The sequence below is a fragment of the Tinamus guttatus genome, unplaced genomic scaffold (assembly GCF_059628265.1).
Source record: "Tinamus guttatus ecotype Peru unplaced genomic scaffold, ASM5962826v1 Tinamus_guttatus_pri_ptg000023l, whole genome shotgun sequence".
NCBI lineage: Eukaryota > Metazoa > Chordata > Aves > Tinamiformes > Tinamidae > Tinamus > Tinamus guttatus.
This window is the reverse complement of record NW_028288557.1, coordinates 1865546-1879182: the sequence shown is the minus strand read 5'-3', so window position 1 is coordinate 1879182 and position 13637 is coordinate 1865546. Positions and strand designations below refer to the sequence as shown.

The 13637-nt window shown below is 48.0% G+C and overlaps 1 protein-coding gene across 3 annotated transcripts in view; it reads right to left on the bottom strand.

Moving 5' to 3' along the window:
- Positions 1-13637, bottom strand: part of PCDH15 (protocadherin related 15) — a 133479-nt gene that overhangs the window by 111438 nt on the left and 8404 nt on the right. For all 3 annotated transcript variants that reach the window (XM_088525418.1, XM_088525433.1, XM_088525423.1), the window contains exon 2: positions 10120-10185. In XM_088525418.1, the coding sequence (XP_088381544.1) occupies positions 10120-10185 (66 nt within the window). The remainder of the gene's footprint in view (positions 1-10119; positions 10186-13637) is intronic.

Genomic DNA, 13637 nt, shown 5'->3' with positions numbered 1-13637 from the left:
ACCACTCATCAACATGATATGTTGCATTTTCAACGTAAAATAAGAGGTTAGGGAGGCACCTACACCTTTAGCTCAGGACATACTCATAACAACGACCTTAAAAACTTGGACAGAAAGGAACAAATATAATTTCATATATGATTTACAATATAGCTTGCATTATATATTATATAGTATCTGTAATATATATTATGTATTATATGTTATGTATTATACATAAGTTGTATGTATGTGTAATACATACATATATTATGTATTACAAAGGGCACCATCACCCTTGGAAGCAATTTATCAAAGACCCTTCATGAAGGATTGTTCACCCTGTTCAACTGTATTCAAGGCAGTTGGGAAAGATAGAAAAGACTGGAAGAGGGCCTCAAAGGCTACAACAGCTTTATAATCCATTTGGTCAGGCAGATTCAGAAATTTCTGATTTTTCTGTCCTTGGTCCAATGCTCATGCTCCTCTCAGAGCAAGGTTTCCATGTGGCCACGAGCTGGGAGAAGGTTCACATAACACCCCCGAGCCTGTGAGGGGCGAAGCGGGGAGGCGAGGGGCGCTCGTCCGGCCTCAGGGCTTCTCCTTCCTCCTCTGCACTCCCCCGATGGAAACGCTTGGTCTATGGGGCACTAAATTAAGGCACGGAGGCCGCGCTTGGCTCCAGATGTCCGCGTGGGTTCCTCAGCCCCGAGGCACACACCTCCTGCAATCCCAAGGACCAAACTCCTCCTTGCACAGAAACAGCGGCTGATTTCCTTTGGGACGCGCAGCTCTGCGAGCCAAAAAGGAGCCAAATGCACAGTTTTCTTCCAGAAATTAAGAGGAAAAAAAAAAAAGAAAAAGAAAAAAAAGGAAAATCCAACCAGCTATTTGGAAGAGCCTTTGTGCCCTCTCAGGATATTGCAAAGCTGTACCTGAAAGCTGGCAAATCCTGCCTAAGAAGCTTAAATGTTGCACTTTCTAACCTTTTGGATCGTTGCTTTTTTAACCAGTTCTACAGACAGCAACTTCCCTCTCCGCGCTCGGCAGCTCCAAGATCCACCAGGATCCATCCCCATTTTTCCCAGCTGCAGCTGGTTTAGCTGAATGCCATTTGATTTTCAAGCTGTTTTCTTAAGGAGCTCTTTCTCCACAATAAAACCGCCGGGAATGAGCTCGTTTGAGGAAGGAAGGGAATAATTTGGCTCCTCAGACGTCCCCAGAGCGTGAGCCAGTCGATGAGAAGACGCTCCTGCCGCGCAGGGCACCAACGTGCAGGTGGCCACACATGACGCAGCTCGGCCCCGCTACAGCCTGTTCCATGGCTCGTCTTGACTGCTTTGGCATCGCCTGTATTTTAAGAAATCTTAGGTCTCTCACTGCAGGAAAACAAACATCAAAAGCAACTGTTTGTGCTGTGTTCTTTTTCCTTAAATATATATTCTTTCTTTTCTAAAAGTCAACCAGTGACATCTTAGTGACATAAGAATACAGCTACCCTGTATTTTGAATACGCCGGTATTCAGTGAATAGGCATTTAATGAATACAATAAAAAGTAAAGTTTAAGCATTGCAGAGAGCAAACTTTGTGCAGCTTTGTAAACTTGGCATTTTTATTGCAAACCTGATTGCACTTGATTCCCACAAGCAGGCCAATCCCTGGCCATGCTCTTCATGTACAATTCTGTTACCTCTGCTTCCTCTCCCTCCTTCAGCACTGGCTCTCTGCAGCTCTGGAAAGCACATATATTTTATGTTAACTATGAAAACCACAGGGATGTTTTCCTGCATCTCCCACAATAATCTTTACTGATGCTTGGGAATCATTTTCCATCTCTCGTTCTCACTGCTATCAATTACCACACAAGGAGTCCAAATCTTCACCCACTGCTTTTATAGATAACACCCAAAAGTTTCAATCTGGCCTGGCACCTCCTAACCAGCAACACCAATAGCGGGAGGGACATGATTTTGCTTGAAGGAGCTCTTGCAAGGCCCAAGGATGCAACCACCACCTATAAAAGCAAACGTGCTCTCCCACGAAGCTCCTTCCCAAATTGTCACGTCTCCGGCCCTGCCAAAATCAGCTCTTCTCCTTCAAAAAGGAACCAAAAAGACCTTGAAAACATCAGGAGGGCAGTGAGTGACGCAGCAGCCACGTCAGACGGACCAAGCAGGGCTTGTAGAGGCTGAAGTCGGATCATTTCTGACCACTGGGACAGCAGAAACTCTCAAAATCATGCTGCAAAAAATGAAGGGACTAAATTCTGCAGCTTGGGAATACATCCCATTAACAAAGCCGTGCTGTCTGATATCCTAACTGCAAAGTAGCACAAGAGGTAAGGCTCTTTGGTCAGATACTTCCTTCTCAAGCACTAACTGCAGGTGCCAATTCTTATTAAGTTTCTTACTCATTTGCAGTTGTGCACATTGCCTTTTTCCCCAGGTTAAGTCATTCCCAATGAATTTCCCCCTGCTAACCTGTTTTGTGGTTTCCTTTTTAATGTCTGCTTTGGTACTGTGCTGAATATTCATTTTTACCTATTTTGCCTTTGCTTCCATGCCTTTGCTTTCTCTCACCTACTGCTGAACTCGGGTCCTCGCCTCCAGGATCGTTTTCATTCCCTGAAGCAGAACACTGTCGCTCTTCAGGCAGTATGTGGGTCACTATATTTTTTCAATCCTGTATTATGGCCTTTGCAAGCTTGAAAGTCTTACTGAAATCCTCACTGTGTCATCTGTGATCTCATGCACCTCTCCACATATTTCTTTTTGACATCTGGATCACTTGAATTTTGACACTTTTGGCTTCCTAACAATTCTAACCAATTCCTCTTTCCCGCTTTTTCCTCTTCCCGCCTATATCCCATTCCTCTTTCAAGGACCTCACTACCCGACTGATTCTCCATTGGCATCTTGAGCGCCTGCTGGAAGCCAACAACTGAAAAAGCTACAAGAGACCTCAATGATTCACCCACTGCACTCTGCTTGTCCCATCTCTTTCACCACCACAGTTTGCCTGATCATATTTTCAGCAAACTCAAAGTCCTGAATTTATGATGACACCTGCAGGCTGCAGGTCCCAGTTGCCTACAGAATACACGCTCCAAGCTTGCAGAAATGCACTGCTCGAGCGTAGCAGCACCTCCAACATATGGAAAAGCCAGCAGGTAACGCTCGGGTTCGCGACTGATTCTCCACAGCTCTTTGGATCAGTGTTAAACGCGCTGCTAAGAACACGTAGGAAGCGCTGCAACAGTAGAAAAGAGTTTCTCAAGGGAATTAAGATTAAAGAGACTGACATTTTTAACAGCCAACATGGGAAACTGCTACATCTGCTACATCAGACTTGTTTTCTATAAGCAAATTTTCTCATTTATGCTTTAAGTGAGAAAATGGCATGTTTGAAGTTACTCAAGAATAATGCTGTTTGACCCTGTTTTGGCTTACAAAGGAGACATCATCTTCCCCGTGGTGGCCATTCCTGAGATTTCTTTATTTTCTAAAGAGGAGCTGGCTATGGCAATTCTGCAGGCAACTGCTGCTCCCGTTCTCTTCCTTACAGAGGCAACTAGTGCCAAGCTGAAAATCACGGAGTATAAACCAGAAGTTCAGAGTCATACAAGTCTCAGCAGCAGCAGCAGTTAGTCTGATCCCAGCTGTGCTGTAAAGGCAACTGTACCTTGTTTATATTAACCTCAAGCGTCAGCCTGACCAGCCAACAGCCCATCGCAAAACCCCGTGATCCCAGCAAGTGCTTCATCTCACGGCCAAAGCGCTTCCCACCTTCCTGGGCTCCCTCGTGGAGACGGAAGATGTTTCCATTTATCTCCTACATCCAAGAGCATCAACTCTGCGGGCGGTCTCGAGAAGCCAAATGGCCACAAGGCAAAGCTGCGGTGCGAAACGCCGAGGAGAAGCTGCCCAGCGCATTGAGCAGCTCCGACCTCGGCTCGCTGAAAATGATCTTGATGCGGGGATGCTAAAACCTAAAACAAGAGCTACACGCTCAGAGATATTTCTTTCTTTGAATCAACATATTTAAACATGTATTTAAAATTCTGGTAGAAACTCTGTGTACTTCTTTAGTAGGAAAGAAGCATTTTGAGTTTCCAACATCAGCACCACACACAATTGTACCCAACTCACCAAAAAACACGATTAGCAATCCCAAGACTTTGGTATTTTCACTATTTCTCCTGTTTTAACGCACAGGAAAACAACATCTCTGAGCAAACTACCAACTTCTAAGGAAGGAGTAGCACTATGAATTGCTTGTGTACCTACAGCATTTGGGAAAAACAAAAGAAGAAAGTAAAACAGAACAAAAGCATAAAAACAGTAATTCTGAAAAAGGAGAAGCAAGCTGACAGGTAAGATGAAATAAAAGGGAAATACATATTCATTGATGTAAGATTGTTGGAGGTGGAAGAGCACCAGTGAAGCTGCCTGATACACACTAAAAGGGTCATAAAAACACAGCAAGTTTACTCTATGAAGCAGTATAATTAAAAGCAAAAGCCTGGGAGCTGTTTTTCTGGGAATCACCACAACAGAAAAGGGGCGTCAAAAGGATGGACTGTCATCTCTGGCAAACCAAAGAGGAGACTGATTGCAAAGCTGGATCCAAAGCCTCCGGAGCGCTCCGGCTTGCGTGGTTAAGCGGTTCTGGACAAAGAGGTTGACCTTTGATGATAAGTGATAAGAAGCAACCTCGGACAAAGGCAGATGCAGAGAGCGACCTCGGAGCTGCAACGCTCAGGAAGCAGCAAACTCGGCCCTTGCGCCGGTGGCACTTGCGGAAGGGTCTTAAGGAGAGGGAGTTAGGAAAGTGTTTGTTTTTGAAAGGAAACAGGTACAACAGCCACCAGCAAGAGCGAGCAAAAAGGAAAACGAAATGCCACTTCATCAGAATTTAATGAGCATCGGGTCTGGGAAACAAATATGTTTCCCCAAAGCGAGAAGAGGCCTCAAGGTCAAGAGGTCTCACAAGGCAGTGAACAAAATGGGAGAAATGCAAGAAATCATGTCCAAGGTTGGTCCAGTTTTAGTTGGTCCAGATAATCAGGCCAAGAAACGAATTCATGGCTCGCACTCCCCACTGCGCCGAGCGGCACAGAGCCCTTCTGATTCCAACGCACCCAACGCGGCGCTTCTGCCGCAGCCTCACGGCTTGGAACAGCTCTGCCCCCAGGGACAGCGGAGCAGAACGGGGCTTCCAACGACGGAGGCTCACGCTGGAAAACAGCAAAAAACACCTCTCGGCGTGGGCTGCCGACAGCGGCCCCGCTCTCCAGGCAAAGGCTTCGTTCAAGCACTCGCTCACGCGGACCGCGCCGCCGGCCAGCGCTCCTCCAAACCGCTCAAGGAGGACGGCCGGAGCAGGGAAGAAAGGCAGCAGCAGGAGCGTCCCAACAGCAGGGAGCGGAGGCAGGAGGTGGGAGCTGCTGACTGATCAGCAGCAGGACAAAGCGAGGAAGGCCACGCTAACGATGAAAAATGCTACGGGAATTAAGGGCGGGAGCGGGGATCCGAGCTGGAGAAGGCAACGTTTGCCCTCATTAGCACGACTTTGAGGAGCTGAAAGGGTGCGGTGAGCTGGCACATGGGAGCCTCTCACACAAACACAATTGATGTTGGAGACGGGCAGCCCTTGGAAATCCATCCTTTCTCCAAGCGCTTCCCCGTGACAAGCCTTCTGCCGTGCAAAACAAGCAATAACGCCAGCGTTATCCCGATGAGGGGGGCAGAGTTAAAATGCAGCCAAACCTTACAGTGCTTACAAGCAGCCTGCTTAAAACCAAAGGGAATCCAGAGAAGAACATGCCCGAGTTCATACAGAGCGACCTGGCTTTCGACATCAAAGCAAAATCAACATATTTAAAGGTATCTAGGGCCTGACCTCATGGCACTCCTTGATGTTCCAGCTGCTAATGCTGAGGGCAGTTTTGAGAACAGCTCATCACCCACATGGCCACGGTTCCATGCTTAGCACCAGCCATTTCAGGCACATTTTGATGAAGGAGCGATGCAAAAAGCTCACAAATGCAAACAAAAAGAGCTCAAAAACCTGGTCAAGTGGGGGATTTGCTGGGCACGGAAGAGGAGGAGGGGGGACCCCAGCGCTCTGTTAAGTGGATTGACAGGTGTCTAATAGCACTTTGCAAAGCACTAAAGTGGCTCACGGGAACCCTCATTGCCACCAAGCCCGAGTGGTCTTAACCTAATGTGCTTAATCTGCCCAAAAAGCTCCTTAGATTCCTGAGGATTAGCCCCAAACATCGCATCCAGCCAGCAGTGACTACTTGTGCCTAGATATGCCAGATACCTGGAACGCAGAGGTGGCCAAGGGAGAGCCCCACGCCAAGATGACACCGCACGTGCTGCAGTGCCACCCGTGCTCATCTCCTGCCTCGGAGGTGCTTTGCAGGCCCCGCGAGGGCCCCTGGCCCTGAACACTTCTCCACGCCTGTGCTGTGGGCGGCATTCCCTGGTATCTCACTCCACAGCAATCCATGCCCGGGCCCGGAGCAAGGCTGCCCTGGCCTCTGCCAAGCCACACAGCAGAGGCTCCTGAAATATAAGAGCTGGCAAAACCAAGGACCCACTGGACATCTTAGTTACCTTTACAAGCACAGAAGCAAGGTTTAGTATTAACTAGTCTGGATTGTTTATTTGGAACTTCCTATTACGTGCAACCAAAATATCTATTTTTGCAGACTGGAGAATTTTTACTCCAGTTCTGCTACAGCTGGACCATTTTTTCATTTAATCAGCGTAACTGGGATAGACAGGGATGATGAGAAGGTTAAGACAGAAATACATTTAAAATGCTATGGTGAACAACACTAATTCTACTATGAAATCTAATCTACCCCTAAATCTGAGGTGTTTAGCAATGATCACTGGGGGAACCTTGGCCACCAGGAGAAGGGAGGACCTGAGCTCCGTGTGACGCCTCCCCGGTATCCTCCGTGTGCACATGGCATCGGGCAAGGCCAGCTGGACCACGGCAGGTGGGTCCTTCCTGGAAGGCGGCTGAGAGTCTCACCCACGTCCTATGCACACGCGTTCCTGCTCCGTACTCCAATTCGCACTTCTCCGGCAGAACTGCATCAAAATACTCCCTCCCTCCCTCGGCTACCAGATGTTTAAAGCTATTTTTGGCTGTGCTGTTCACTTATCTTGGCATCCACATAAAGGCCACCAAGTCCCCCATGAGCGCCAGAGAGCTGCTTACAGCAACAGGCAGCGGAGGAGATAAAACAAGGACGGCTGCCTTGTTGGTGGGGGACACAACAGGAACACGCATCCGTTCCGGCGACAGTGACGTGCTCCAGGGAGGAGATTTTATCCTAGACGAACACTGCAAATGCAAATCCCGGCGCCGCAAGCGCGCGGTTCGCGCGGATTCACATTACGCTGGCGAAGCCGGGATCGCCCCGTGACGCAAAGGCAGGTAAATGTTGAGATGTATCAGCTGACTTCTTGGGGTGCCCTGCGCCTGCTGCTACTGAATAAACAGCAACTGCAAAAATAAAAAGATCCCCAAACAGGACGTTACATGATGCTGGCAGTTACTACTGGAGCACTAATGACAACGATCCCTTTACCCTCCCTAGAGCAAAACCAACTTCAAGTCAGCTGAAAATGTATTAAATACACCCATCCTGGCAGAGCTTCGCTGGAACTATGCAGTAAACAATCACATAATGACGGCGCAAAAATTACATTTGGTGTCTCAAAACGATGCCAAAGAAATGCTTTTGAAATGTGACTTTAACTTGCCAAGGCAGACTGAAAACCTGAGCACTGAAGTGAATTGTTTATCATAATTTAATGTAAACAACATGCTCTGAACGTGCAAACTGTCAAAGAGGAGCTGCTCGCAAATGTCAAGTCATTCTAAGGAGAATTTCCACCTTAAAAAAGAAAAAAAAAAGTCAGAAATGCATTTTGAAAAAGATTTTGCATTAGAAAGCATAAATATTAGATGCTAAAAAAACTACACAACCACTACGAAGTGGTATCAAATTCCTGATTTTTGTCATTTTACACACCAAGACTAGAAAAGACTTGCAGTCTTCCCGATCCCCTCCTCCTTCTACAGTTATACCCCATTTGGTGCGCGCGACGCAGCAGCCCGCGCAGGGGGACGCGGAGACGGCTCCGAGCAAGCGGCACGGCAGGGCTGGAAGCAGGTACAGCAGGAGCCAAGCTATGACAGCTGGGTGTGAGCAGAGGCAACTGCAAGAGGACAGCGTTTCCTGAGGGGAAAAAATAACAACAAGAAAGCATCGCTCCAAGGTGCTTAATTAGTGGCAATTGAAGCTGTCCGTGCGCAGGAATAAAAGCGGAATAAGCAGCTCATCGATTCCCCAGCTCCTTCAGTCTTTACACATTTGTCCTCCCTGAAAAAAGATCCTGCCAATTTATACGTGTGTTATGAGAAGAGCATTAAACACCAAACCCATTTGCAGCTTTTCAATCAGTTTGCTAATACCAGCTAAAGCAGCTCTGTGACAGCCGGCCCCTGAGTGCGGCGGCAGACGGAGCTTTCGCCCAACGCACCGGGATCCTACGTTGTTCCCAATGGATTTCTGTGGCCCAAATTAATCCCTTCCCACGAGGCCAACCAGCAGATTCCAGAGAGACCTGAGCCACTCGGTAGCTTTAGGGACTTGAAAAATGAAGCTCCATTTCTCTAGCTCCAAGATGTGACTGCTCACAGGATTTCAGCTCAGGTTGGGATGCTTGTCCCCGTCTAGGAAGGAATACAGAGCTCTGAAACCTGCCAAGTAAAAACCTTCCAAGAAACAGAGACTCATTTCACAAGACTCAGCCTCAACTGTTGCTTTGCCAATACAGAGAAATCGGGTGGACAAGATGTAATAATTCTCTGCACAGAAGAAACCCTCTGAGCATCAGAGAAAAAAATTAAATTGCGCCATCATCGCCATTCATTTATAAAAAAAAAAAAAGGAAAACAGAAAACAAGGAAAAAAAATTGTTCCACACTTATGAAATTCATCACTTGGCAGCCTCCTTTACAGCACTACAATCTAATTTACTGCTAAATGAAACTTCAAGATCTTATTTTTTGAGTGCTCTTTTAAAAAAGAAAGCAGCTGCGTGAAACTGTTCACCCAGTTTCTGAAGTTTGCCTGACAAGCGGCTTCAAAGTAGAACGTCATCTGTTTATTCCTATCAGGAATAACAGCAGACAACCGCCTAGAATTTACAATTCCTGTAGCGACAGTGCCAGCACCCCTACATCTAGGAGCATCATCCACTCAGTCACAATTTTTCTGGAAGAAGATGAAAAAAATAATAAATTGCTACAAAAGACTTCATTATCTTGTATCGCTCGCTTTCAAGCCACTCTTACAGGTTTAAAAAAAAGAAAAATGTTGCCATTGCATTGCATTATTTGATAGAAATATGCTCTAATCCAGCGGCGTTGAAACAAAACATTCACCCTGATCTTCGAGGATGTATTTAACAGTCGTGCACCACAGCCATGTAGGCTGCTATGAGAACTCGCAATATTGATTTTGCTAAGAATAAAGCTGTTTTGCAAAAAAACCCTTTGCTGCTCTCCAGCCAACGTGATTTGGGAAAGACACAACTTTGAGAAGCAACGTTCAACACAGGGAGACTGAAGCTGTAGCCATACCTGAGATATATGAAGGAGACCTGACCGCTCGTTGCACTGACACGCGTTGATAAACGCACACCCAGGATGGCGTGAGTTGCCAGCTGGAGCAGCTACTTTACTTACCATTTTCACGGTTCCCTTCTGAAACCTAATACTGCCCAAATTACTTTTAGATCACCTTAAAAAGAAAGTATTAAGTGTCAGATTAAGCACTAGAGAAAATCAAGTGTTTTCTGTCAGCAGGCCCCCATTTCACCATTTCCCCTGCCCCGTACGTGACCTTGGGCAACCGCAACTGCCAGGGTCTCTTGGCGAGGACGATGAGGGGAAGCAGAGAGGAAACCATCCCCCGCGCGACACCTGCAAGGCCCCGGGGGCAGCGCGTGCGTCCCGGCGCGACAGCGCGGCACCAACGTCACGCTGCTGCTCAAGAGCTTGGGCTCCACGGGAGGACACGCCGTGACGCGCGGCAGCTCACTCACCGTTCCGGCTTTCCTCGTCGATAGGCACTATTGTGGCTGGGGGGCCTGTCCTGGCCAACTTGCAATCTATAAAGAGGAAAAGAGTCGTTAGTCCTCACGCCAGAGGAAGGGTCTTGCATAGTTTTTCCTCTTCAAGCAAGCTACGGTGTTGCTTAAATAAGATATAGGTACAGGCTACAACTGCGACCTAGTTTACGTGTATAGAGGATCAAGATCCGAGCTGCTCCTTCATCCTTTCCTCTGCTAAAACTTCACGAGGCAAAGGAGATGATGCAAAGAAGGGACTGCAGAGCCCAGATGCTGATCCATGGGTAAAACCAACACCTGAACAGCATAATCTTAACACACTACCTCTTAGGTGAGCCTCACTTCCCGTGTCACCAAGACACGTTATGGACACAAGGTGGTTTGGTGGCCACTAAAATCCCCCTGCAGAGGAGCACTGCAGAGGAGCAGAAGTCCTTTGGGGCACGGACAAGAGGATGGCAATTTAACCCAAAGAGGTGACAGAGGCATGACTCAAAGCATCACAACCAAAACAGAGCATTGTCTCCAATCTTATTGCAAAGGAAGGGTCTAACTAAAGAGGGCAAGCAGCATTTTCATGGTGTTTCAAGGGGAAAAACAAACAAACAGAAAATGAAAAACAGACGAGCAATGCTCAGGAAGTTACGGTTTTGCCATCTTACCCTCATATTGCCAGTCTGGAGTCAAAAGTTTAGAGTCGTCAATGGAAGCACAGCAGAATAACGAAAGAAAATAAGAAAGATTTGGTTGTTGAGCTTAAAGGAGAGCTTCACAGGCACAAAGAGCAGTACAGGCAGAGCGAGCAGAGTCACTGGCGCACTCGGAAGCAGCATGACAAGCGTGTGGGGCAGGTGCAATTCCACAGCAGCAATTGCACCACGGCTCATCGCAGGATGTAACAAGTTCTCCAAAACAAACAAACAAAGCAAAACCCACATTTATTACGATCTTCTCCAAGTTCACAATTAGGCAAACCAAGTGACTTGAGTAAAGTTTCTTTTTCTGGCTGGGACACGTCTGCCAGACAGTAACGCACTTACCAGAGCGCCCAACTGAGGGCAATTTTCTAATTCCAGGGATGACACACGCCTTACCTGAAGGACACCCCGGACTTCTCCTGAACACAGGGTAACCTTTTCTCATCGCTTGCCTTCCTGTGAGTGCATTTTGGGCACACGTGGGGAAATTTCATGCTAATCCACATTCCCTTCTGCCCAGTCTCCCACAGAAGCCGAAGGCGACTTGCAAAGGAAACGTTACCCAAAACGTTACTGTGGAACCACGCGCGTGCAGAATCACTGCTTACCCTCCTTACACCCTCTAAAACTGTTGCCTAATGCAGACAGAAGCATCTTGCTGGTCTTCTCGAAAAGCAGGGGCTCTTCCAGTGATTGTATTCTCCTTTTGGCACTGCACATTGCCACCATAGCATCAAACATATACGCCAACAGTAGGGAATTCTGGGAATTCCCTCAACTACAAAAGTAAATTACTGGAAGAATATTCTGATTTATTCCCTGCCGTTAAGGGAAAAAAGGAAAAAACACTCTATTAGGCAGAAACTTCCCCGGGCTATTGCTGACCCGCGGGAGGTGGCCACGCTCAGCCTCTTCACCGCGAGTGTGCGGCTGTGACAACAACCGAGAGCAGCGGTGACAGCCGAGCGGGGCGGGAGGCCCCGGTACCCTAATCCGCTCCCGCACGTTCCGAAGCAGCTGACCTTCACCTAAATCCACAGATTTCGCTGAGCGCCGGCATTACAGGCCCACTTGTCTCCTTGTACCCTGCACACCGGCAGGCCCTAAAGCCAATTTATCTGATATATATAGAGAGGGGATTAGGGGAAAATCCTGGGCTGGTTCAACCCCGAGAACAGCCCTGCAGCTTCGTTAAGCTCCCTTGATCTCAATGAGCCTCATGCAAGGAAAGAACGGGGTGAAGCCAACACTAGCTTCGTATCAGCAGGCGTCTGCTCAGCCTGCAGCCTGGTGGTGAAGTTCTCCTGCCCCGGGCCAAGGCAAATGGTGGAGGCCACAGAAGGTTTCCTCACCCGGCCCCTTCGTGCCACGCGCGGCCACGGCGTGACCCACTCGGCCCACGGTGCCTCACGTGGGCTCTGGGACGTCTGGGACAAGGACAACCGTTGTGGGAGGAGCCAAGTCATGGCCCTGCTCCTCCAAAGCCTGCATTGCTGGGTCAGTACAACCCCTTCTGCTTCTACTATCTTGAAGTATTTCAGACTTTTCCTCCCCATTTCCCCCTTCATTATGAAGTTGGGCGAGAGTAACACCGTGCTTGAGCCACATCCCACGTTGCAAAATCCAGCACCTATCCAGGGACAGCAGTTCCAAGGAATTACACCTTCGCATTGGTATCTGTTGTCCAAAAATTACTGAATGTGCTACTGCTCCCTAGGGAATACCACCTGTAACTTCAAGATTATGATTAAATGAGATGATTTTATTCCACTGCCGCAAATGTTAACAGTGAAGAGCTTGACTCAGGCATTTGGAGAGGCTGCCCTACAAAGAACCAGCCCAACATTTCACCTCCAACATCAAAACCTGTAAGGTGAGGATGCAAACTGAGACATTAGCTCTTTGGGGTTTCACCAGCATCATGAGCACCGCATTATCTGCTTTTTTTTTCCTTAAGCTCTATTGCAATCTTGATTAATTCTGAGCATTTCCAACTCTGTTGGGAGAGGGAAAGAAAAAAAGGAGTTGGTGAAAGAGGTGATAAAAAAAACAGGGTATTTGGAGCCTTATGTCTCTTCTGGAACCGTTAAGCACATGAAATGGTTGTACAAGACTGGAATGTCCAGCTAAGAGCCCTGCTAACGCTCAGACACCACCGCTGTGTTAGCAAGAGGGGCTTTAGTAAGGAGTAGATATGTGACTTTGCTCCCCTGCTCACTGGAAACTCAAGACAGCCCGTGCACGTGTCACACAAAAGAGCCACCGTGCAGAAAAGGCCAAGAAACGCCCCACTGGAGACACAGGCTGAGAACTGCAACCGCAACCGCCCGCAGAGCCCCCGCGGTCACAAAGCCCCCCGTCTTGGGAAACACAGACTTCTCTTTCGAGACATGTGGTAAGAACAGAAATGCCCAAATTAGTCTAAATTAACCATATGACACCCACAGTTTATGCACAAGGTGTTCAGAGAACCGCCCATGAAGGAGTCTCTCTAAGCATGGCCCTTTGCAGCCCGGGGCTCCCCATACAGAGCTGCACAGACCCACACATTTAAGCTACCCGAGTAACCAAGCAACTCCATTTAAGGGCAAAAAAAGGCCCTGCCTTGTTTCCTAGCCAATTCAGAACTGCAGCTGGGCCGCTTAGGGCACGCTTGGCACAACCTTGGCATTTGCCGACGCGTCCCACAATCGCTCCGTCTTGCCACGAGCACAAGAGGGACTTTCACAGGCTCATCAGAGCAACCCCCCACGGACGCCTCCAACTGCAGGAGCTGGAGAAACGACGGGGAAT